This window comes from Dromiciops gliroides, chromosome 2 (genome assembly GCF_019393635.1).
Source record: "Dromiciops gliroides isolate mDroGli1 chromosome 2, mDroGli1.pri, whole genome shotgun sequence".
NCBI classification, from domain to species: Eukaryota; Metazoa; Chordata; class Mammalia; order Microbiotheria; family Microbiotheriidae; genus Dromiciops; species Dromiciops gliroides.
In genome coordinates, this window is record NC_057862.1 from 255,978,687 (window position 1) to 256,003,726 (window position 25,040).

General features: G+C 38.2%; 2 protein-coding genes across 7 annotated transcripts in view; both read left to right on the forward strand.

Moving 5' to 3' along the window:
• FUT8 (fucosyltransferase 8) overlaps positions 1-25,040 on the forward strand; it is a 416,362-nt gene that overhangs the window by 127,288 nt on the left and 264,034 nt on the right. For 4 of the 6 annotated variants that reach the window (XM_043987138.1, XM_043987143.1, XM_043987139.1 and 1 more), the window contains one exon: positions 11,293-11,379. The exons of 1 other annotated variant lie outside the window; for it this stretch is intronic. The gene's annotated coding sequence lies outside the window, so the exon portion shown is untranslated. Of the gene's footprint in view, positions 1-6,905; positions 6,933-11,292; positions 11,380-25,040 lie in introns of those variants that run through there. One more of the 6 variants, XM_043987140.1, reaches the window with a different exon arrangement.
• LOC122742711 (60S ribosomal protein L36-like) lies at positions 3,055-3,372 on the forward strand. The gene has a single exon (XM_043987144.1). The coding sequence runs from the start codon at positions 3,055-3,057 to the stop codon at positions 3,370-3,372; it is 318 nt and encodes a 105-aa protein (XP_043843079.1).

Here is a 25,040-nt window from a genome sequence, read left to right on the forward strand (position 1 = left end):
TACTCAAGAAGTGTTCTTGCTTCCTCTTGCTCCTCTTAGCCTTGTAACTATAACCAAGGTCCCTGCTCTCCTGGGACCTCAAGTGCTAGTGCTGTTCTTAGCCATGGAACTTATACCCAGTACGGGGTATAGGCAATACAAATGCTATGAATCTGTAATTTAGCTTAACCAAACCTGAATTTTTAGCCAAGACATAACAATCCAGTTTCACTTTTACTGTGGATGAGCTATTGTAGTAGGACTTTCTGTGGTGGTAATAATACCTTACATTTACATAACACTTTAAGGTTTACAAAACAATTTGAATAGTTTCTTGTTTAGTCCTCACCTGTCCTACTATTATTCCCCCTATTTTACATATGAGGTGACTGAGACTAAGGATGGTTAAGTAATTGTTCATGGTTGCAGAACTACCTCCTGTTTGAACTGGGCGCTGACATGGGGATAAAATTTCAAATATTCTGACCCTTCCCTCTCTCTAGAGAGTGTGTATCTTGTTATTCCCACTTACTTATGAAGAAGTTTTAATTCAATTAGTCTGTGAATTCAGTTCAATAATAGTCTGCGGGTTCAGTTTAAAAAGCTGTCTAGCTCTATAACCAGTGGTCTTCCCAGTATATCAGTGTTCTGTAGCCTATAAATAACTTCCTCTCGTGCCTGCCTATGAGAAGCTAGAGACGTCAACAGTTTTAAAAGAACATGTTCCAGATAAAGAGAAGGGCAATAAGTAGGAGGGGGAAGTCTGCACTAATGCATGGAGACAGATAACAAGCCATCCATCATTAATAAGTTTGGTTTGCTTGGAACACAGCATGTTTGAAATGAGGCTGAAAATGTAGGTTGTAGCCTTTTGGATGACAATAGGAATTCTTGTACTTTATCCTGGATTCAGCGGGGAGCACCTCAAGATTTTTCAGTAGGAGTGCTCAAATCAGAATTGTGTATTACATTGTATTGACAGTGCTACTGGGGAAGGAGGAAACAAGAGAAGGAAGTTCTTCTAGTAGACTTAAGTGAGAGCTGATGAGGACCTGAACTACAATGATGTCTGTGTTTGAGCTAACAGTGAGGGACTGATGTGTGAGAGAATGCTAAGACACATTCAACAGCAAGTGGAAACTTTGGATCTGAGGTCTGAGATGGAGTACAGAGTCAAGGAGAAGTCTGAGCTTTTGAGCCTGGGTGACTTGTATGAAAAGGGATGCGACAGGATCGGGGGAAGATGATGAGTTCCTGTTTTTGGCCAAATTTTATAAAATTTATTGTTTTATTAATTATATATATATATATATATATATATATATATAAAAATAAATAAAATGAACCTATGTATGACAAAACTATGTGTAGTATATTTATGCTCCTTTTATAGTTCTGGTCCTGGTGAGGTCAGTGACTATCAATTTAAGGATAGGTAAATCACTTTACTCTCTACCTCAGTTTCTCCATCTGTAAACATGAGGAGGTTGGACTAAATGATTTTTAAGAATCCTTCTAGCTCTAAAGAAGACGACTTGAAGTAAATCTTATTAGAAGGAATATTATATCAGACTGTTGACTTTTCCTCACAAAAATAGATCCATTTTCCTGAGGCTCTCTCCATCTTCTCCTTCCTCCTCATGATTAAAAACAGTTCTGCATTTTGTTCGGTGGAAAGAGCACCAACTCTAGATTCAGAAGGACTTGAGTTCAAATCCAGCCTCAGACACTTGACACTTACTAGCTGTGTGACCCTGGGCAAGTCACTTAACCTCAGTTGCCCTGTAAAAAAGAAAAAGAAACATTCATTGGTGATAGTCTCAAATATTTTAATGTTTTCAAGGACACATTAGGTGAATAGCACTGGATTAACTACATTGTGGAAAGAGAATGGCATTAATTGAAAATGGATACATTTATCATTTTTCATATGTAATTGGATTTTTTATTTTAATGCTCTAATTTGACTGAAACTAGTATTAAAATTTCATAAATGAAACAGGACTTAATGATATGGGAGGTGTGCTAGCAGTATAGGAATATAGTTCAGGGGCAGCTAGGTGGCACAGTGGATTAAGCACAGGCCCTAGATTCAGGAAGACCTGAGTTCAAATCCGGCCTCAAACAATTGATACTTACCAGCTGTGTGACCCTGGGCAAGTCACTTAACCTTCATTGCCCCACCAAAAAAACCAAAACAAAACTAAACAAATTAAAAAAAAAGAGTATAGTCTTCACTTGGTGGTGATATGGATATGAAGAAGGAAAGGGGAAGGGAAGAAGCATTTATTAAGCACCTACTATGTGCCAGGCATTGTACTAAATGTTTTGCAAATATGATCTCATTTATTTCTTGCAACAACATTGCAAAGTAGCTGCTGCTGCTGTACCCATTTTACAGCAGAGGAAATTGAAGCTAACACCTTAAGTGAGTCGTCCGGGACTGCATTTGAGCTCATCTTCCTGACTCTGGGCTTGTCACTCTGACCACTGCATCACTAAGCTGCTATATGAAATGAAGAATTGCCCAATAATTAAGGAGAGATAGTGTTACATAGTAGCTAGAAATCAAGTCTCAAAGCCAAGAAGACCTGGGTTCAAGTGTTGCATATGACATATTAGATGTCTGTTCCTGGAAAAATCTTTTAACCTCTTGGTGCTCTGGACAACTATCTATAGTATAAGTTGCTGAGGAGATGCTGAACTGCATTTGTAGGATGAGTTTGCTCACTTGGAAATTCCCTTTGCTTTTTTTTTTTTTTTTTAGTGCGGCAATTGGGGTTAAGTGACTTGCCCAGGGTCACACAGCTAGTAAGTGTTAAGTGTCTGAGGCCGGATTTGAACCCAGGTACTCCTGACTCCAGGGCCGGTGCTCTATCCACTGCGCCACCTAGCTGCCCCCTTTTTTTTTTTCCCTTTGCTTTTGAAATCATAGGTCCAGTCCCTATCCCTATAACTATCAGAGAGGTTGCTTTAAATGAATGGAATTTGCAATTAGTTTGGTTCATCTTATTAATCTCATAAATTCCTTCCTTCTGTTGTGGCTGCCATTGAGGGTAGAATTGTGCCGTAGCCATGGCCATCTGCTACCCTGTGGCCATGGTCCTCAACAAGGGCTACAAAGTTACCAAGAATGTTTTGAAGCCGCGACAACACTGCCGCTGTGGGCGCCTGACCAAACACACCAAGTTTGTGAGAGATCTGATCCTGGAGGTGTGTGGGTTTGCCTCTTATGAGAAGTGGGCCATGGAATTGTTAAAGGTCTCCAAGGATAAGCAAGCCCTAAAGTTCGTCAAAAAAAGGGTAGGAACTCACATCCATGCCAAGAGGAAGAGAGAGGAGCTCAGTAATGTCCTGGCTGCCCTGAGGAAGGCCACTGCCAAGAAGGACTAAAGTGGACCCTGCCTGCCTTGCCCCAATTACCCAATAAAGATTTGACCAAAAAAATTTCATAAATTTATAAGAGTAATATTTAATAAAAGAATCATAACTACAACTCTCCAGGGTGGTGACATTTTAGTCAAGGAATATGGGAACTCTGTATCTTTCTATGTTTTCCTATGATGCCTATGAACTGCTATGTGCCCCTACTGTTTAGTTAAAATTAAATTTCTGTCCATACATTGTTTCACATAGGCTACTTTATATATATATATATATATATATATATATATATATATATATATAGTGTGTGTGTGTTTTACTATATTAGTTAGATTGATGGAAACAACACATACTTCAAATCCAACTTGTTGATTTGTGTATTTTTAAAACCAAAATTTATAAAATCTGTCTGTAACAACAGTTAGCATTCATACAGTGCTTCAAGGCTTTCAAAATACTTTGCAAATATTAATTAGCTCATGTTATCCTCACAACAACCATAGGAGGTAGGTGCTGTTATTCTTTTCATTTTATAGATAGGGAACCTAAGGCAGACAGGGGTCAACTGTCTTATCCAGGGTCAGATAGCTAGGAAGTTTCTGAGTCTGGATTTGAACCCACATCTTTCTGTCATTACCCCCTTCCCCCCAGTCCCTCAGCACTCCAGTTAGTAGCACCCCCTAAAAGCCTTGTTCTCTTTAGCCCATTATTCTTTCTAGCACCTTAATATGAAGGATTAAGCAGCTGTCTGACTATCTAAGCTTTGCAGTTGCTTCCTCAGAAACAGGGTCCCTAGGTCCTTTTTCAGAATTCCTGAAGGAGGTATTGTAGTTTTGGTACTTTTAAAAGAAGCATCGGGGCAGCTAGGTTGCGCAGTGGATAGAGCACCAGCCCTGGATTCAGGAGGACCTGAGTTCAAAGCCAGCCTCAGACATTTAACACTTACTGGCTGTGTGACCCTGGGCAAGTCACTTAACCCAATTGCCTCACCAAAAAAAAAAAAAGAAGCATCGTTGGACTATGTGCAGATAAAATACCATTGTAATTGTTTCTGTACTGTGAAATGCACAGAAGATGTAATTCTGCATATTTTAAACTCAGTTTATTTTCCAAGTACAATGATGCTCTTTGTCTCTGAGAACTTTGTTGTATCATGCTATTCTGAATTCACATGAATTATTGAAATCTCTAGTGTAGGCCTGTTACAGGCAACCACTGTCTGACAGTTCTATTTGATATCTGTCTCAACATTTTTTGAAACAACATTCAGATCTGATTGGGATCAGAATTCCCAAGTCTCTAATAACAGAAAAGTATAGATTTATGACTGGGGAATGGGAAGGGGTAACTGGTGCTGGAGAAAAAGAGTACAGCAGATGAGTGGGGAGTTGATTCTGTCACCTTGAGCAAAAATCCTTCATCTTTCTGGAGGTTTTTTAAAGTTTTTTTTCTTTTTCCTGGCTATAAATTGGGGGTAATAATAGTAAAATGAGGGAAGGAAAACGAAGAACTCTTGGGGAGAATTAATCTATTAAAATTTACAAAAACCTTTGAGACATTTCTGAAATTTAAAAAAAAAAAGAAATATGGTTTTCCCCAGAAATTTCTTTTTGGTCCTGGTCACATTTGTTTAGTATTTTAAAATCTATAACCCAGAAATTTAACAGCAGGTTCCTTGGGGTTGTAACTCCTTTTGTGCCGCTGTCATCATTGTCCCAATTTATGAGACCCAGATATTTTGTACCAGTAGTGGAGTGGTTGTCAAAGTCTTGTTTATCAACTCTCTCATAGTCCTTTTTTTTTTTTTTTTTGGTTAGGAAAAAATCTCCTGCAAAATTTCTTTCCTGGTATCATTTTCATTACTGATAATTATGTCTTTCTCCTTGAATGATTTCCAAACTGTTTTGAGATTCAATTTGTAATGATCACTCTACCCACTCACTGAGATTGTATTCTACTTTAGTACATTCTTACAATAGTTTTAAAAAGTGAAAATCAGCTCATTGAAACTCTAGTGGAATCCAAAGCAGAAGCCAGTAATTTTCTAGATCAGAGTTGGCCACAATGCAGACTTGAAAGTCTTTTTCAAAGCATGAGAAGATCTTTAAATGATGTGAAGGGATCAGACAATTATTATGGCCAGTAAATTCTTTATATCTTTTTCTACTTTTTTTTTTCACCTTAAGCCCATTTTCTGTATGACAGCACACGTGGTTACCATCTTTCCCATGGGGAAGATAGTCATTAAGTTGTTCAGCAGCTTTCTTATTTATTTGTTTATTTATTAGTTTAGCAGGTTTTTTTTTTTTTGTGGGGCAGTGGGGGTTAAGTGACTTGTCCAAGGTCACACAGCTAGTAAGTGTCAAGTGCCTGAGGCCGGATTTGAACTCAGGAACTCCTGAATCCAGGGCAGGTGCTTATCCACTGCACCACCTAGCTGCTCCATACAGCTTTCTTTTTAATAGGTTAAGTAATCCTGATTATTTTAATTTTGCCCACTTTTGATCCCTTTAATCTCAGGCATTGTTGATCATGACCTTGCCATGTCTTTCTTGAAAATATGGATATATTAAAAATAAAATTTTTGTCTTAAATGAAAGTGTTGTTGCTCATGTCTTATTTTATATTATTCTAATATTTTCCAGTAAGGAGTGATCTTTTTGTTGTCGTTGTGGTTTTTTTGGATGCTCTAGGCCTAATAATATATTCCAACTTTGTATTCCTTTCTCTGTGTGGCTGATTCAGCTTGTGGCCCACACTGACCCTCAGGTGGAGATACTTGTGTCTTGCTATTCAGTCCCTGTCTTGTTTGGAAATTATTCATAGTTGCAGGGGATACTTTGTATTTTTACCCATTGGATGTTATCACCTATTTGAAGTAGGTCTCAGTTTGGTCAAAATCATTTTGAATTCTGTTCTGTGCAATCACAGCCTTATGACCTTGTTACTCTTTAGTTGATTTGGTAGCTGAAGGTTCAGGGGAGCTGGGATATGTGTGTGTTTCATACCTCTGATAGTGTCATGAAACCTTGGACTTTATTGGAGTTTCTGATATGTGGATAATTCTCCTCTTTATTTTCCCCTGTTGATTTTAGGTTCCTTGTGATGTTACTTCTAAACAAAGAAATTACAGTGGTGTTTTTTTCCTTGACAGAAATCAGGTCATATTTCTTATGCCCAGATATGATCACATCTGTCAGTCAATCAGCATATATTAAGTACCTACTATATGCCAGGCACTATACTGTTTCTGGGCATTCCTGGCATTTAGCTTTTGTTGATACTATTTTCCACTGAATAAAGATCAACTACTTAGTCTAGCATTCAAGACATTTCATAATCTGGTTCTTCCCTTTCTGTCCTTATCTAATGATAATCAAAAGAACTAAATAGTACTTTAAGGATTTCCAAGCACTTTTCATTTATTATTTCATTTGAGCCTCACAGCACCCCATGAAGTAGGTACCATTATTTTACAGATGGAGAAACTGAGGTGGAGAGGTTAAGTGACTTTCCTAGAGTAAGTGTCTGAGGCTGGATTTGAACTCATCTCTTCCTGACTCCATCAGGTCAGCAATCTATCCTTTCTACTTTGTTCAAGTTATTCCCCTACATATAATCTGTGTTCCAGAGAAACTGGACAGCATCCACTATATTTTTTCTCTACTTTTCTTGTATTGTTCAGACCAAATTTTTTTATTCCGAAATGCACTCCCTGTTGTTCTAATAGGGCAGCTAGGTAGTGCAGTGGATAGAGTTCCAGGCCTAGAGTCATTAAGACCTGAGTTCAAATTTGGCTTCAGACACTTACTAGCTGTGTGACCCTGGAAAAGTCATTTAACCCTGTCTGCCTTAGTTTCCTCATCTCTAAAATGAACTGGAGAAGGAGATGGCAAATTACTCCAGTATCTTTGCTAAGAAAATCCCAAATGGGATCATGAAGAGTTAGACACAACTGAAATGACTGAACAACAAGTCACCATCCTAATTTATGCCAAAGTCCTTCCCATCTTTACTCCTCAGCTCCAATACCCCATTGACACTTTCCCTGATTTCTGTCCCACTTCTAGTTACTGCACCTTCCCTCCTTTGAAATGTACTAATCACCTTATGCCTCTTATGTACTTAAGTTCCATTTTGGATAATTGTTACTTATGTATATGTGATGCATCCTTGTTGTTGGAATATAAAATTCATTCATGTAACTATGTCTTACTTGCTCTTGTTCTCTCTCCCAGCCCTTAGGCTCAGTGCTTTGCATGGAGTAGATACTTAATAAATGCTTATTGATATGGAAGTAAGCTAGGAAGTGTTTCCATTTTTTTCTTTCCTGTAATCTCTGTCCCACCCCCTTTGGAAACAAATTCCTTTTCTTTGCAAAATTTCAAAACACTAAGCAATAGGCAAACTTTTGGAGAAGTTACCTAACACCTTTCGAAATGTTTGGATTTTTCTCAGTTAAAAAAAAAAGAACTCCCTAAAATCAACCAAACCGAGTCAAATTTCTTACCACACAGAATTTGTGTGTGTGTATATGTGTGTTTTTCAGCTGTAACGAGTCTCAAAGGGACCTGTTTGTGCTGATTGATATGCTCTGGTAGGATCTGTTTTGTGAAGTTGGTTCTCCGTGAGAGCTGTGGAGCAGGACAAACTAGCTCATTTAGATTTCGCATCATAAGCTTCACAGGCTAGTGCAAACATCCTTTAATGATGGGATCTGCCATCATTTTCAGTCGAGCTTTTCATTTCCTCTTAATGTCCAAATAACAAGGTAGTCCTTACGATAGTTACTGCTTCATTTTGTCTGATTAGGGCTCATCTCAGTGGTGGCAAAATTGAAGTCATGATGTGCACATGGTTCCTTGGAAGTTCAAGAGAATTTCTGATCTCTGGGTATCAAAACGCTACCCATCCTTCAAAGGCCCTATTTCAAAACAAAACAAAACAACCTTCCCTAATCATCCCAGCCAGTAGACATTTAAATTTCTCTTGACTTTGAACATTTTGTAGTTTTTTAAGTACTCTATGACCGAACCTGGAGTTGGGGAGACTTGAGTTCAAATACAGACACAGATACTTCCTTTCTAGTTGTGTGACCCTGTCATCTTCAGTTTCCTCATCTGTAAAATGAGAATAATTATAGCATCTCTTATTTGTGGATCAAAAATGAGGTAATATTTGTAAAGTGATTTGTAAACATTAAAAATGACATGTAAGTGATAGCTATCACTACTACATTCTTATAGGTGCTTTGTATATATGCCTTCTTAATCCTGCTAGTTTGTGGGTCCTTGGAGGCGTCAGACTAGGCCTTTTGCCTAAAAATATCCTCCTCTCAGACTATCATGGCAATTGGAATTTTACGATTCTTTGAATTATTGCTTGACTTTTGAAATGTTTTTGGCATTCAAGATTTCTCTTTTCAAATGAAAAAAATGAAAGACAGCTTGGTTTAGAAACCTTGATTCTAAGGTTCTAACAACCTGAGTTAAATCATGATCCTGAACCATACTACATGCTTGATATTAGGCAAGAGATTTAACTTTTCTCCCCAGACCACTAGTAGTATAAGTTTTAGACAAATAGTCATAGATCTTTATTAGTAGAGGGAATTTACACATCACAGGCTTAACACAAGGGAGGAGTAATAGGTCTGCACCCCTAAAAATACAAAGAGAAATTAATCATAGGTTCATTAATACTAGTAGCTCTTTACCGGGGAACATCTTAACAAGGTCTGTAGGGTGGAAGGGATTAGGGAGGAAAGAGGGAATCACTCTGGAGAGCTGGGAGGACTCCACATAACAAATACCTTCGGATGGCTTTGATGCTTTGGATAAAAAATGGAATTGTGGGGAGCAGAGATGGTGGTAGGATTTCTTTCAAACTGACTATGGCAAAGAATTCTGAATATTATTATTATTTTTTGTTTTATTTTGCGGGGCAATGAGGGTTAAGTGACTTGCCCAGGGTCACACAGCTAGTGTCAAGTGTCTGAGTAGGATTTGAACTCAGGTCCTCCTGAATCCAGGGCCAGTGCTTTATTCACTGTGCCACCTAGCTATTCTCCCATTCCTCCATAGTCCCATATCTTTGTGTTCCCCATTCCTCTCCCCAGGTAAGATAGCCAAGCTGACAGTCTTAATCACTCTCCTCCTTTTCCACATTTAAGTGCCTGCGGCACATTGCTTCCTTTTCTCTTATAGATTGACTCTTTTTTTAGAGGAAGGAAATAAGCATTTATTAAGTGCCTACTATGTTATAGGTACTGCGCGAAACCCTTTACAAGTACTATCATGTTTAATTTTTCTTATCTGTGTGTTACCGGGATTTTTTTTTTTTTGGTGAGGCAATGACTTGCCCAGGGTCACACAGATAGTAAGTGTTAAGTGTCTGAGGCTGGAGTTGAACTCAGGTTCCGAATCCTCCTGAATCCAGGGCTGGTGCTCTATCCACTGTGCCACCTAGCTGCCCTGTTACCAGGATTCTTAATCTTTTTTTTTCTGGGTCACAGAGCCCTTTGACTGTCTAGGGAAGACTCTAGACTCCTTCTCAGAATACTATTTGAAAACACATAAAATTCATAGGATTACAAAAGGAAACCAATTAAATAGAAATAAAGACTTCTAGTTTCCCATCCAAGGTCACAGACTTCCTGAAATCTATATGTGATCCCCTTGGGGGTCGGTAGACTCCAGCTTCTGGGAAGAATGGCTAGAGCTTGGAGGATGAACAATTAGCAAATTAATACATTGAGAAACTTTATAATATATTCAGAACTAATTATTTGTGTGCTTTAAGGAACTTCATAAAGTCATTATTGAGCTTGATTAAGTAATATGTGATACACATAATCAAGCCATAAGAGGCTTTCATAAAACAAAACTAAAAAGTGGCCGTCTTTCTGATGAAACTCTCAACAAAATCTTTATTTGTGAAGTTGTTAATAGTTCTTATTGAACTTTAGATGCCTTTCCTTTAACACAGGGCTCTGGCATCTCCCTTTCCAAATAATAAATGTCACTTTTATCAGCTCCTGAAATGTGCTGAAATATACTTTGTCCATTGTTCTTTTGTACTTAATTTACCACCCTAGATTTCCATATATTCCATTTTCTTAATTGCAGTAGTTTTTTTTTTTTTAATAAATCCTCATCCTCAATCTAACATTTTAAGGTATAGAAGCTGTTAGTCAGCTGCAGTTCAGCAGTTTAAAATAAGGAAAGTTGGTGATGTAGGGGATTCCTAGAAAAGGTAAGCAAACTAGATTTGGGTATCTTGAACAAAGCATTTTGATTGGCACATGGAACTCCATGCCTGCACACAAACACCCATATTTGAATATTTATAGAAGATAATCTGTCAAAATTACTGTTATTTTAATTTGCTAAGCTTGGCTGATTGCTGCAGTCGTGTGGTAGTTGAATTCCAGATGAGGATGGATTCTAGTCTGGAACATGCTTTCCGTCCTTTAAAACCACCTGAATGTGTTGCACCCTCACCGTGGAGTCTGCTGTGATGAAGCCTCCTGTTGTTTGGTTTTGTTTTAGATAAACTTTTTTGCTACATGAGAAAGAGAATAGGTTTGTCTTTCTCTAGATCATTTCTGTAATTTGAAAAGCTTTGGAAAGTCTCTTCCAATAAAGAAAATATCCTTCCGGGGTTGAAGCCTGGGGAGATCTTATATGGCTTACAAGATTCCATGCAATTTTCTTTTAGTCTGTAGTTTCAGTTATGATGAGGATGATTAATAATAATAATCATCTTAGTGATTTACATATATTATATCGAGAGTTCTTTGGAAGGGGTTACAAGATATTCGAAGTGCTCTCTTTGAGGCTGTGGTTTCAGTTTTGACAGGTGTATTTGACAAAGAAAACAGAGCTCTACAGATAACTTTCTTCCTTTGTTTCTTCCCTTTTTGAACAGTTGATAATTTCAGTGACTCAGAAACACATTCTTTTTCTGAAAACATCTTGTGGTTGTGGCAGCATCTTGCTTATTAAGGAAATGAAGGTAAGTCAGTTTTAAAATTACACTAAAGAATTTAAGTGCCAGTCCTTCCCAAAATTTAGAATGAATATTATTTGTAACTTTAACAATAGTAATAATTTTAACAGTAATAATGATAATATTTGTTTATGTACATTGTGTTTTTTCTTCAGAGAATTTTGTGTTGCAGACTTCTTTTTGGTTTTTGAAGGATTTTCATAATCTGTGTGATGTTTTCCTGGATTTTACAGATGTGCAGCAACCTTTTCAGTCCTTTAACAATTTCATGGGGAGGACGTCTTGTTTATTGCTTTTCTTTTTTATATAATGTGTCTTGTATAACATCCCAATTTGAAGGGGGTGTTGTTTTGTTTATACATAAACTACATTTTATTCATGAGTTTGTGCATGTGTATAACTATGTATACATATAAAAAATATTTTGCCTTTCTTCCTAGTATTCATGGTTCATTACAGTCTAGTTTCTGAAGCTACTACTTCCTGATATTCCCTTTCTGGTTTACTCTTATGATATTACTTATTTATCCCTGCTCATTTCAGTTACATATCCCTAATTGGATGGAGTAGTACCAGACTCTGTGTGTGTGTGTGTGTGTGTGTGTGTGTGTGTGTGTGTGTGTGTGTGTGTGTGTTTTGCAGGGCAGTGGGGGTTAAGTGACTTGCCCAGGGTCACACAGCTAGTAAGTGTCAAGTGTCCCAGGCTGGATTTGAACTCAGGTCCTCCTGAATCCAGGGCTGGTGCTTTATGCACTGCTCCACCTAGCTGCCCCTAGTACCAGACTTTTGATTTCGTTTATATAGGGAACTCCCAGTGAGGAAACTCCATCTACCATTGACAATTTCTCTGCAATTTAGTGTCTTAGAGTTGCCTGGGGCACTGAAAAGGTTCTGCTATAGGGCAGATGGAAAGGCCTAGAGATGCTTAGAGTACAGTGGTAGGTTAAAGCTAGTAAAAGCCTGCTAACCTATCATCTTGCTGGGAAGAATTTCACTTGTTGACTCCTTGCTCATCCAAATGATATGAATGTTGAATCAGTTGAACTTGGGTCTTCCTGGCACTAAGGCCATCTTTCTGTTAACTAATCCTCTATATCCCTAATTACTCTAGCACATACTCCTAATAATATGTCTATACTCCATGGTCCTGGTTACCTTTTGCTCCTCTTCCTTGGAAGATACCCATTTAACCACTCCTCTTCCCATTTTCTTCACTAAGCTTCTACCCCTCTGACTGGTGAGGTAGCTTATTAATAATTCCTCAAAATATTATCATGAGCTCTAGTTTGGAATGTGTTAAAAATCTATTTATTATGTAAGGATTACATACATAAGGATTCAGAGCTCTCTATAGAGTTCTTAATATGTACAGGACACTGAAACATGAAATTATCGATCAGATATTAACCAACATAAAGTTACATATTTAAACAGAAAAACTAAAATATTTATTAATAAAATTCAAACTACCATAGTATGTGTGAGTGAATTAGATATTGCATAATATTTTTCTCAATTTTGTTCTTACCATATCAGTGAATATTATTATAAGACTACTTGCTAGACATATAGGAATTGAACTAATACCTTGTGACATTCCAGATGCTTAAATTGAACCCATGAGAGTCTTGTTCAAACACACTCGTGATGTGAAAAAGGGTCATATGTATGGATTAAATTAGTGACTTTTTGTGACGACTGGGGCAATGTTACTTTGGTTTCCTCATTTGTAAAATAAAGAGGTTCTTTTCAGATTTAGATCTGTGATCCTGTTATCCTGTTATATAAACAAACTGCTTTACTGTATAGTGAACCACCTTCTCTCCTCTTTTTATTTTCCTTCTCTTTTTTTGCCTTCTTATTGAAAGCTCAGATTTGGGGATTTATGAGAATTTTTTATTTCCTTTTATTATTCAGGATCAGGGGCCAGTCTTTCTGCAATATTTTGGTTAAGAAAGTCTGTTTCAACATTAAGCTCCTCTAAACAAAAGCCTGTCCCATTGGATATAAAAATTTACTTAAGAGTCATAAGCATTCCTTAGACAAGAAGCCAGAGGAAGAGAACTTCTTGGCTGTATAAAAATCCTGCTCCTCAATCAGCCTATTTGTGAATCCACTAACTGTAGTTTAATCTGTAACCTGACTTAGTTTACCTATATCATTTGTTGGAGGATGTTTGTTTTCTTAGGAAATGTAGCCTATTATGACTCTAAGTAAGTTTGTTCAACTATTATGACATTAAGTCTAGGATTGTGGCTATATCTATCTTTAACTTATATGGCTCAAGAGGAATGCACAGCACTGCAATATGTAAAATAGTTATTACTCTGTCACTCTGGCATAATTTTGCCTCTAAGATGGCTTATGAGACTCCTAATAGTGGTTTAGGTTTTCTCTGAGTCCTGAACCTTTGCTTCAGCATAATAATAGAACCTAGGTTTAATTTCTGTGTTGTGGTAAATATATATTTGTTAGCAGTTACACACTATGGGAACTCAGAGAAGAGATATTTTTCCTGTGGCAGTGGGTTAGGACCAGAGGTCATGGGATCATAGATTTAGAGCTGGAGGGGATCTTGATGTCAGGCCCTGTGTTTTATTTATGATACCATGCTCTGCAGTGAGCTTTTCTAGTTCCTTTCTTTCTTTAAACTTGAATACCTGTAATAACCCAAGTAGTACATTGGTGTTCATAAGATACTGAAAGTGTAGGAGGAAAACCTTCAGAATATTTGACAGGGAAGATTTATGGGAAAACATGGATGTCAGTTGCCTAGAATGCAAAGACATGTCAAGAATGGGTAATTGAGTATTTAGTCATTTTGTTGTTGTTGCCTGGCTAGCCAACCTCAATTGAATGTGAGTGTGTTGAGGGCAGCTAGGTGGCACAGTGGATAAAGCAGTAGCCCTGGATTCAGAAGGACCTGAGTTCAAATCTGGCCTCAGAAACGTGACACTTACTAGCCGTGTGACCCTGGGCAAGTCACTTAACCCTTATTGCCCGGGGGGGGGGGAGTAAGTGTGTTTGTAATACCAGTGCACGCATATATATATATATATATATATATATCTTCAAAGAATTATTCTGGTATTACTCAAGTCACTCCAAAAAAACACAAACATTATTTAGTATTTAATTCATTTCCCATTCAGCAAACTTTTATTAAGCACCTTTTATGTTCTGGGCAAGAAGGAAAAAAACATACTATCAGCCTATATAGTCCTTTCGCTCTGAAAGCTATAGTCTAATAACGGTGGTGGAAGGGTGGAAGGGAAAGGAAATAAGAAATAGTACACAAATAAGATAAAAGGTAGAATGAAATGTGATAAGGAAAAAAAAAGATGGATTGACAGAATGCTATAGAAAAGAAGATGAATATCAAATCCCTTTGAACTGGGATGATTAAGGCTTTACAAAGAACTTTGCGTCTGAGCTGTACCTAGAGAAAACAAAATGATTTCACTAGATGAAGGAGGTGTGGAAGGATGGGGGTACGGGAACAGTGCATTCCACATGTAGAGTGTAGCCGCCTTGGTGTGGGAGAGAACACTAGCAGCTAGTAATAAGTTAGGCTGGAATGTATGTAGAGTGCTCCAAGGAAATAATACTGCTAAGATATTTTAAGAGCCTTTTTGGAGAGGGCCTTGAACCAGGCTAAGGAATTTGTAGATTATCACATGCAGGTTATTTTGACCATCTAACTCCCTTTGCATGAGGAAGCTTGTTTTGGCAGGGATACCTCTCCTCCTTACATAGCCAAATGCTTAGAAAGTACTTCCTATACCCATTGTATCCTCTTCTTTATCTCTCACTCTTCCTCCAGTCCCTATGACTCAACTGAAACTTTTTCTCCAAGGTTGTGATATCCTAATTCCTAAAGCTTTTTATTTTTTCCTCCTTGTTGATCCTTGTGCTCTCTGCAGCTTTTAACACTATTGACTTCTCTCTCTCTCTCTCTCTCTCTCTCTCTCTCTCTCTCTCTCTCTCTCTCTGGTGGGGCAGTGAGGGTTAAGTGAATTGCCCAGGGTCACACAGCTAGTAAGTGTCAAGTGTCTGAGGTTGGATTTGAACTCAAGTCCCCCGGAATCCAGGGCTGGCACTTTATCCACTGCCCCCTGGATAATCTCTTTTGTCTTTTATAGTACTGCCTTCTTCTTCTATCTCACTTTTCTCTCAGTCTCTTTTATGGGGACATATTCTCTTCCACTATGAGTCTTCCACAAAATTCTGTTCAGGTTACCACTCCCCCCTCCCTCCTTTCCCCTCCCCTCCTCTCTTCTCCTTTTCCTTCTCTTCCTTCTCCTCTTCTCTCTTCTGTCCCCTCTTTCCCTCTCTGTATCCACTCTCCTTTCCTCTCTTTACCCCTTCCTCCCCGCTCTCTACTCTTCCCTGCCAATATCTCAGCAGCCCCCATGAATATAATTATCAGCTCTCTGTGGTTGATTTTATTTATTTATTTATTTTAGTGGGGCAATTGGGGTTAAGTGACTTGCCCAGGGTCACACAGCTAGTAAGTGTTGTGTCTGAGGCCGGATTTGAACTCAGGTCCTCCTGACTCCAGAGCTGGTGCTCTATCCCCTGTACCACCTAGCTGCCCCTGTGGTTGATTTTAAAACCTGTGTACAGAATCTGGCTGTTGTCATCAACTGCTTGTTGGACATGTCCACGTGGATTTCTCTTAGGTATCTCAAATTCAGCATCCCTCAGATAAGCACTCTTCCCCACTCCCCCTCTCCCCACTCACTCTTCATCCCACATTCTCAATTTCTGTGTTGACTGCCTTTATTTTGGGTCACCCAGGCTCTCATCTTAAGTCATCCTCAACTCTTCTCTTTCCCTTGTATCCAAGTCTTACTGATTCTGCTTCCACAATGCCTCATCTCTTTTTCCACTTCTACAGGTTGGGCCCTCAGCATTTGGATTGTTGCAATCTTTTCCTTTTCCAATCCATTTTCAATACAACTGCCAAAATCATGTTTCCAAGGCACGGGTCTTCCCATGTTATTCCCCTCCCTATTCAAATCTCTGCTACCTCTAAGATAAGATAAAAAGCCCCTACTTTGGCATTTAGAGCTTTTCACAGTATGAGTCCAGTCTACTTTTTCAGAGGAGGGATCCCAAATCTGGTGTAACTTTAGTGCCAGGGCAGGAGATTCCTCTCATATGAAGAATCTATTTCTATGTCTGAAGATCATAACACACAAGCCAGGACCGTATATCCTGCCCACTCCAGGAATCTGGCTGTATTCTTGTCATTTGGATGACAATAAACCCAGTATATATAGGTGTCCCTTCTTCCTTTCTTCTCTGCTCACCAGTCTGCTTCTCTCAAAAGTTAAGTCCCTTCACTTTTGTAAGGTAAACAATGTCCCTAATAAATGGCTTATTGCTTTTAGCATTATCAGTCAGTTTTCATCTTCTTTGGAAATCTGAATTCCCCCCAAAGCAGCTAAAATAGATTGGGACATTATCCTTTCTCTGAACCCTTTGCAGATTGTATCACTTCTTAGATTTTCCTTCTTTCCCCAGTGTAGCTAAACCTTTTCTTTAAAACAAAAAAGTCCATAATTTTACTTTCCATTCTGAGTTCATTCTGACTTCATGCTTTAAATCTGGTTTTGCTTTCATCTTATGTAGCTTAAAAACTATATAAGTTGGTGCCTTGAGATAAGCTCCCCTTTCCTTTTTCATTGTAATTATTTTACTAAAAATAGTAAATAGAGGAACTTGGAAGTTAGGGTGTTTGAGAGAACATTTATTTGTGTGTACATGTGCAGATAGATAGATAGGAAGAAAGAAAGAAAGAAGGAAAGAAGGAATCCCCTTTTATGAGGGACCTTGAGCTAGGCACTGAATTTGTTGTCCTTCGGCTCATTAGATTACAGCTACAAAAATCTTGAATGGTTGATAAATCTGGATTGAATATATTTCAAAGGAGGAGAGATTGCTGAGTAAAGGTGGTCAAAGGAAAGTGGATGGTAGAAGGCAATGTGGATCAAAGTATATTCAGTTCTCTCACCATGACCAGGGAGTCAGGGGAATGAGTGAAATACAAATAGTCCTGGAAATAGTTCAGGGAAGCTCTGTCTTCCCATGGAAGCCAGGACTCAGTGTGCCAGATGATGGAAGGAGTGAGAAAGCAAAGGGTTTAAGATGAAAGCAAGTTTGTCACTTGTGGAACAGACGTTTCAGAGAGCTGTGGGGAAGTGGCTGGTAGACCTGCAATAGAACATCTGAGCTGTGGGGGTTAAGAGTAATGGGATTAAAGGGAGCAGGTATTAAGCAATGGGGAATGGGGTTTGTACATTCATAGTGAGGGCTTCAGGACTATTGGGATAGGGAGAGTATGATTGGGTGGGAATGAATGCCATTGAGGAATGAGTTCAGGTGACTATCAGTGGCTAGAGAGAAATCCATTGAGAAGTTAGGTGGTTCTCCATTGTTATCACACTTAGTGCTTAGTGCTTAGTGAAGTGTCTGGTACATAATGGGCATTTAAGAAGTGTTTATTGATTGATTCATTCATTAACAGAGTCCTGTGATGCCGAGTGGGCCTGATTATGAGAAGGCAGGAGCAGGTGAAGGTACAGCCTGGGAGAGCCTGGAACTGGCTATCCTGGATAGCCTCTGGAGCACTGGAAAAGACCCTGGGACAAAGATAGAGTCTAGAGACCTAAGGTCTGGATTTGAATTGATGCTGTGCTTCATAAGGATCAGGAGTGAGGAGTACACAAGTAGAAGAGATGAATGTTGGGCCTGCTCCAGAATTCCCTTGGATGTTTCAAGGGTGGAGTCAGAAACCACGGGATATTTCTGGAGTGACACAGACAATCTTTTGAAATCTCAGGGATGAAGGCAGATGCCACAGGAAGGTGGCTTGGATTCAAGCTTAGCCCAGGGTTCTCTGGGCAGCCAGGATGGAGGTTTGGGGAAGAGGTAGCTCCCCAAATGGCTTTTTCTTTTTATACAAAAGTTATACCATTTCTGGTACAGGTTTGAGATTGGGCCAACTCAGTTTGGCCATCTAGTTGAGGTGACAGGCATGGCTATTCATTTAAGGGGGAATTATTCCCTACTTAGGTTGCTAAGATAAATTACCTAGATATATAGAGACAATTAAGTTCCAAAACATTTATTTAATACTTATCTGCCTTCTGAGGCAGGCTAGCTAGTACTCTCCTGAATTTAGAGATCATTTAATGCCAAGTAGTGGCACAGCTGTCTATCAGGGTCTGGCACAGGTATGCTGTTGTCTTTGTGGTGTCTCCCCCAGGTTGGCCTTTTTAGCAAACAATGGGTGGCAACTGGTGGCTTAGCTGTTTGGATGGCCCAGTGAGTTTTTGATGTCTGGAGTTTTTAGAATAGGAGATAAAACTGCTAGGAAGTCCAGGAAGATGGTTGAGTCAGAAATCCTTCAATATGATTGGCAGATTGGGGAAATCAGGATGCAAAGTCGTTGGTAAAATGGAGAGATTTAGATATCAATAATCTTCAGACATGGGAAAATTCTGCAAGGTGTAAGTTTTGTTTTCTGCAGTTCCTCTTTTCCCAGAGGACTTTGAGGAGGGGATCACCACTTAGTATTGGTGGGCCCAACGAGGCTGAACTATTGATGTATTTCAGTTCTCTAGTTCCCAGGTATTCCAGAGCAGTGGTTTGCTGAATGGCAATGAGCATCATGGTGAGAATGGGATCAGAGAAATTTGTGACATGTAGGATTTAAGGAGCTGTAAGAAATTGCTTCATTTAGGATGAAAAGAGCATTTTCACAATCCTGAGAAAAAGAATTTCTCAGTAGTTTAGGGATATAAAGGAAAATATGAAAATTGTAATAAATTGCATAACTAAATGGAAAACAATCCAAGTATTCTAAGGGTTTTTCTGTCTATTACTAACTTGAATAATGTTAAGAGGAGTGGCCTTGTGGTGTTTTCTTTTGTTGAAAAGACAATAAAGCCTTTGCTTTAAGGAATTACAACTTCTCTTTAATACATTTTTAGGAAGGTGAGTCATTTCATTCACAAGGATGCTATTTATAGTCGCAAAAGCCATATGTTATAGATTACCTGTATACATTTTATGAGGAATGATACAGATCTGTAGGGACCAGACCTAATGAAGTGTTATGTTCCTTCTGGAAGCATCTTTTGTGTTAATGTAAATTGCCAGAAGTAGGCAGTAATCATCAGTTTTGAGTAGTGTAAGGAGGCTCTGTATGAAATGAGATAGCATATAAAGGTGTTAACTTTACATTACAGTATTACTAGCAATGAACTCTGCTTCCAAAGTTTGCCATTTTCTTCTTGCTCATTGACAGCAGTGATGAAAATGCTACTTGTATTCTTCTAAAGTTTTCAGGTCCCTTCAGGTTCCTTATGTGGAGATGTTTTCAGCATTCATTATTGAAGTAGTGTTCATTCCCCAGTGCATCATGGGTAATAGTTACACTTTTGAAAAGTCTTGGGAGATTCTTTACCAGTGTTATTGGTGCATAGAGTGCTAAATGTCAAAGAAGTTTCCACAGACCACCCTTTCTAGTTGATCTTGGCTCAGAAAGTAGGATTATTAAAAGGAAAAACCAAAACAAAATATCTTCCTTCCCTCCCACCAAATACTGTCTATAATAGTTTAATCCATAATAAAAATATTGGGTTTTGTAATAAAATATGATCCAAACTGGTCAGTTATTTGTGGGTTTGCAACCCTAAAAATGAGGAAGCTGGAGGCTTTAATTGTATTTCACTAGGGACTCCTGTCTTGTAGAAATCTAATTACAATATAAGTATTGTGTCATTGCTATTTGCCATTTATTAAGGACCCATCATATGTTCTGAATTACTTAGAATTTATAAAATGACCTGATTTCCTAAAAATTTCCTGATGTTGAGGAGTTGCATCCTATAGCTTAGTAGCAGTTTTTGTTCCTTCTCTTAGGCTGCTAGTAAGCTCACCTCCCAGTAGGGTCTCCATATAAAGACGGCCACTTAATCATCACAAGTCAACACCTTCATTGCTGATAATAAGAAATGACAATCTTGTAAGGTAGGACCATCTGAGCACCTGCCAAGCAACAGGACACATGTAGTAACTCTGCTGAAAATTACTAGCACAGATGGGAAGCAGGAAACAAACAAGCAGGAACATGATATCTAGAGGACATGATCGGTAAAATTAGGTATGCATTTCTCAGAAGGAAAAAAAACCCTTTCCCTCTAGGGACAGAACATGAGTTGAATTGGAGTCCAGAATTTATTAGTGATAATCTTTGGGCCAGAAAAAGCTAATATGATGCCAGGGCTTATTTTATCTGGCTTATTATAGCTTTTTAAAGCAAGAGTTTCTTTTACATTTATTTTTGGATGCTTTTTGTTTATATCACATACATTTCTGAATATATTTCTCTCCCATCCCCTGCCCATCAAACCTTCATAACAAAGATTTAAAAAGAAAGCAGAAAAAAAAAGGCATTTCAGCAAAATCAACCACACTTCATATGCCATCATAGTAAGTGCTTCCACTTCCTCTCCTCTCACTCTTCTTAACTCTACAATTTGGCTTCCAGCCTTATTATTCAACTGAAACTGCTCTCCCAAAGGTACTAATGATTGCTTAATTGCCAAGTCTAAGGCCTTTTCTCAACTTTCTTTCTTCCTGACCATCCTGTGGCCTTTGCCACTCAAAACTCTCTTCTCTCAAGATTTTCTGACTTTGCTCTTTCCTGCTCTCCTACTTGTCTCCTCAGTCTCCTTTGCTGGATTTTCATCTAGCACCCTCCTGATAACCCTGGACTTCCCACAGAGCTGTCCTAGGTCCTTCTCTCTTTAGTGTTTCATCTGGTGTTCTCACCAACTCCTGTGGATAAAATTCTCATCTCTCTGCTGATGAATCTCAAATTTACTTATCTAGCCAATAACTCTCTGCTGACCCCCAGTTTTGCATGCCCTAAAAACATCTTAAACTCAACAGGTCCAAAACTGAACTCATCTTTTACCCCAAAGTCTCCCCAAATTTATGTATTTACTGTGCTGGACGTGTCTGTCCTCCCAGTTCCTTTGGGCTCACAGCCTAGGTTTCATCCTCACTTTCATGTCTCATGCCCAATTTATTGCCAAGGCCTATTGATTTTACCTTTATAATATGTCTCCAGTACATTCCCTTCTCTCCTTTGACATTGCCACTTTATTGATACGGACCTTCGTTGCCACATGCCTGAACTGTTGAAATAGCCTGATGGTTGGTCGGTCTGCCACACACCTATCCCCAATCTAGCCTCCATTCACCTGCCAAAGTGATTTCCTGAAAGCCCAGGACCATGTATTCAAAAAGCTCCATTACTTCCTTTTCACCTTCAGGATCACATGATAAAATCTTCTGTTTGGTGTGCTAAGCATCTCAAAACCTATTCCACCCCAAATCCCATTTTCTTCTTTCCAGTCTTCATATACCTTAGCTCCTCTCCCAACGCTCTTTGATTAAGTGTTACTGGCCTTCTTGCTATTACTCAGACAAGACACAGCATTTTCATTGACTGGCTGTCTCCCATGCATGGTGTGCTTTCCCTCCTCATCTCTGCATCTTGTTTGTCCATAATTATTTGCCTCTTGTCCCACTTAGTAGATTGTAAGCTCCTTAAGATTAGGCAATACCAGGGGCAGCTAGGTGGTGCAGTGGATAGAGCACCGGCCCTGGAGTCAGGAGTACCTGAGTTCAAATCTGGCCTTAGACACTTAACATTTACCAACTGTGTGACCCTGGGCAAGTCACTTAACCCCAGTTACCTCACTTAAAAAAAAAAAAAGAGTAGGCAGTACCTTTAACTTCTATATCCCCAACACTTAGCACAGTACCTGCCACATAGTAAGGACTTAATAAAAATTTATTGACTGACACATAGTGTTCCACTTCTTCAGTGAAAGCAGGGAGGTGCATTTTCTTAAATCTTTCCTGTGTCATTGTGGCTACTCAGTATTTTGTTTGTTTTATTGTTCTCCATATTTAAATTGTTGTGCCTATTGCATATATTCTTTTCCTGCTTCTGCTTAATTCACTGTGCAGTAGTTCATATACGTTTTCCCATTTTTTTGGATTCTTTATAGTAATTTTTTAGGCCGTTATAATCTTGATCTTGAACCACAGTTTGTTTAGCTATTCCCCAATCATTGGACACCTACTTTCTTTCTAGTTCATTGTTAGCAGAATTTGTTATACTTAATATTTAAAATTAAATATATTACCAGTTTTATGAGCACATTTTGCAAAATTAGCTATACTTTTGCTCTGTTCCTCTGCCTTGTTGGCTGCTCATTCCTGGAATTCCCTCTTTTCCTATACTTACCGTTTTTGTATGTATACAGTTTCTTTTTCTTTCTTTCTTTTTTTTTGGGGGGGCAGGGCAATGAGGGTTAAGTGACTTGCCCAGGGTCACACAACTAGTAAGTGTCAAGTGTCTGAGACCGGATTTGAACTCAGGTCCTCCTGAATCCAGGGCCGGCGCTTTATCCACTGTGCCATCTAGCTGCCCCCCCTAGGATCAGTCTTAAAAGAAACTGGATACAGGGGCAGCTAGGTGGAGCAGTGGATAAAGCACCAGCTCTGGATTCAGGAGGACCTGAGTTCAAATCCGGCCTCAGACACTTGACACTTACTAGTTGTGTGACCCTGGGCAAGTCACTTAACCCCAATTGCCTCACTTAAAAAAAAAAAAAAGACTGATCAAGGGAGTTCAAATCAGGCTTCAGACACCTAACACTTAAATTGCTGTGTGATCCTGAGCAAATCACTTAATCCTCATTGCCCTGCAAAAAAAGAAAAAGGAAAAAGAAAAGACTGATGTTAGACACCACCTGCATTGAGGGTGCTTCACATTCTGCCTAGCTTCTTATCTCATATCTGTTTTTTTTTAATTAATAAAGTATTTTATTTTTTTTCCGTTACATGTAAAGATAGTTCTCAACTTTTGTTTATACAAGCTTTACAATTTCAGATTTTTCTCCCTCCCTCCCCTCCCTTCCCCCCTCCCCTAGACAGCAGGTAATCTGATATAGGTTTTTATATATATATATATATATATATATATATATATATATATATATATATATATATATATACACACACACACACACACACACACACACACACACACACATAATAACATTAAACATATTTCTGCGTTAGTCATGTTATAAGAGAAAAAATCAGAGCAATGATGAAAAACCTCAAAATAGAAAAAAACAACAGCATCAAAAACAAAAGAAATAGTATGGTTCATTCAGCATCTATACTCCGCAGTTCTTTTTTTTTTTTTTTTTTTTCCCCTTGGATTTGGAGATCCTCTTCCATCACAAGTTCCCTGGAACTCTTCTGTGCCATTGCATTGGTGAGAAGAATATAGTCCATCACAGTAGATCAACACTCAGTGTTGTCATATCTGTTTTGTATTCATCTATTTATGTGCATGTTTTCCCTCACACCCACTCCAAAAGGTAAGCTTCTTCAATATGGCCATTGTTTTGCTTTTGTCTTTATATCCTGATCACTTAGATATTAAACAACAGGGAAAAGTTTAACCTTTAGCTTAAAATTAATAAAGCTGCTTAATTTTATATCCCCAGCTTGCAGATAGGCAAAATGCTTTATATTAATAAGAATACATCATAATTCTTGTCTTCATAGTCCACTGGGTAAATTTTAATATGTTTGTTTACTATATGATTGCCAAACTTGAGAAATACAAATACCAAGTGGAATAGAAAAAAATTGCCTCCTTGGAAACTTCTCTTGACAGTTTGTTGTTTTTTATTAGACATTTATTAGGCACCTAAAATATGCTATACATAGGAGAAGATATATAAAAGCATAATCCTTGCCCTCAAGGAATAAGATATTCCCTAATAGTTTTAAAAATGGAATGACAGTGCAGTTGTTAAGTGTATAAGAGCTTTTGCTAAGGAAATGGAGATGGATTCATAGCTCTAATGTTAGAGAATGGCATATGGATATGTTAATGCAGACACATTTGAGTTTTTGGGCCATGAGACAAATGGGATAGTTTACAGATTAAAATAAATCCACTTAAAATATTGTTAAAATCCATGTTATATCCGTGTTCCATTGTTTTTGTTCCTGGAGATGGAGGGTTTGGTGGGGTGGGGTATTAATAGGCTTAATAGGCTTTTTTTAGGTCCATTTCTATTAATTACATATTAAGAAGTATTGATCACAATTATTTGATCAGTTTCTTCAGAAATATGCCTTTCTTTATTCTGAAAACTTTTTTTAAACAAGCAAACATAAAACCAAAATAAGCAGCAATAAGGTTGCAAATAAACTTATGGGACTATGTGTTACAGCAGAACTCCTTTATACTGAAGGCGAACTTCATACTTTAAGCAAAACAAAAACAGTAACAAGCCTGCAAATACACTTAAAGGACTATCTTTCTAATAGATAATATATTTTAAAACAAGAAATTATATGCATATCCTTTTTTTAATAGCCATACACGGTATGCAGAGTACAGTTTGCAGGACTTTTTATCGTTGTTTGTATGTTTTATTATCTTTTATTGGAATTAAGGATAAAATTTTATTTTAGTGGTATAGACAGGAAATAAGATCTTTATATTTAGTAACATCATAAACAGCAATCATTTGTTGACAAAGGAGCGG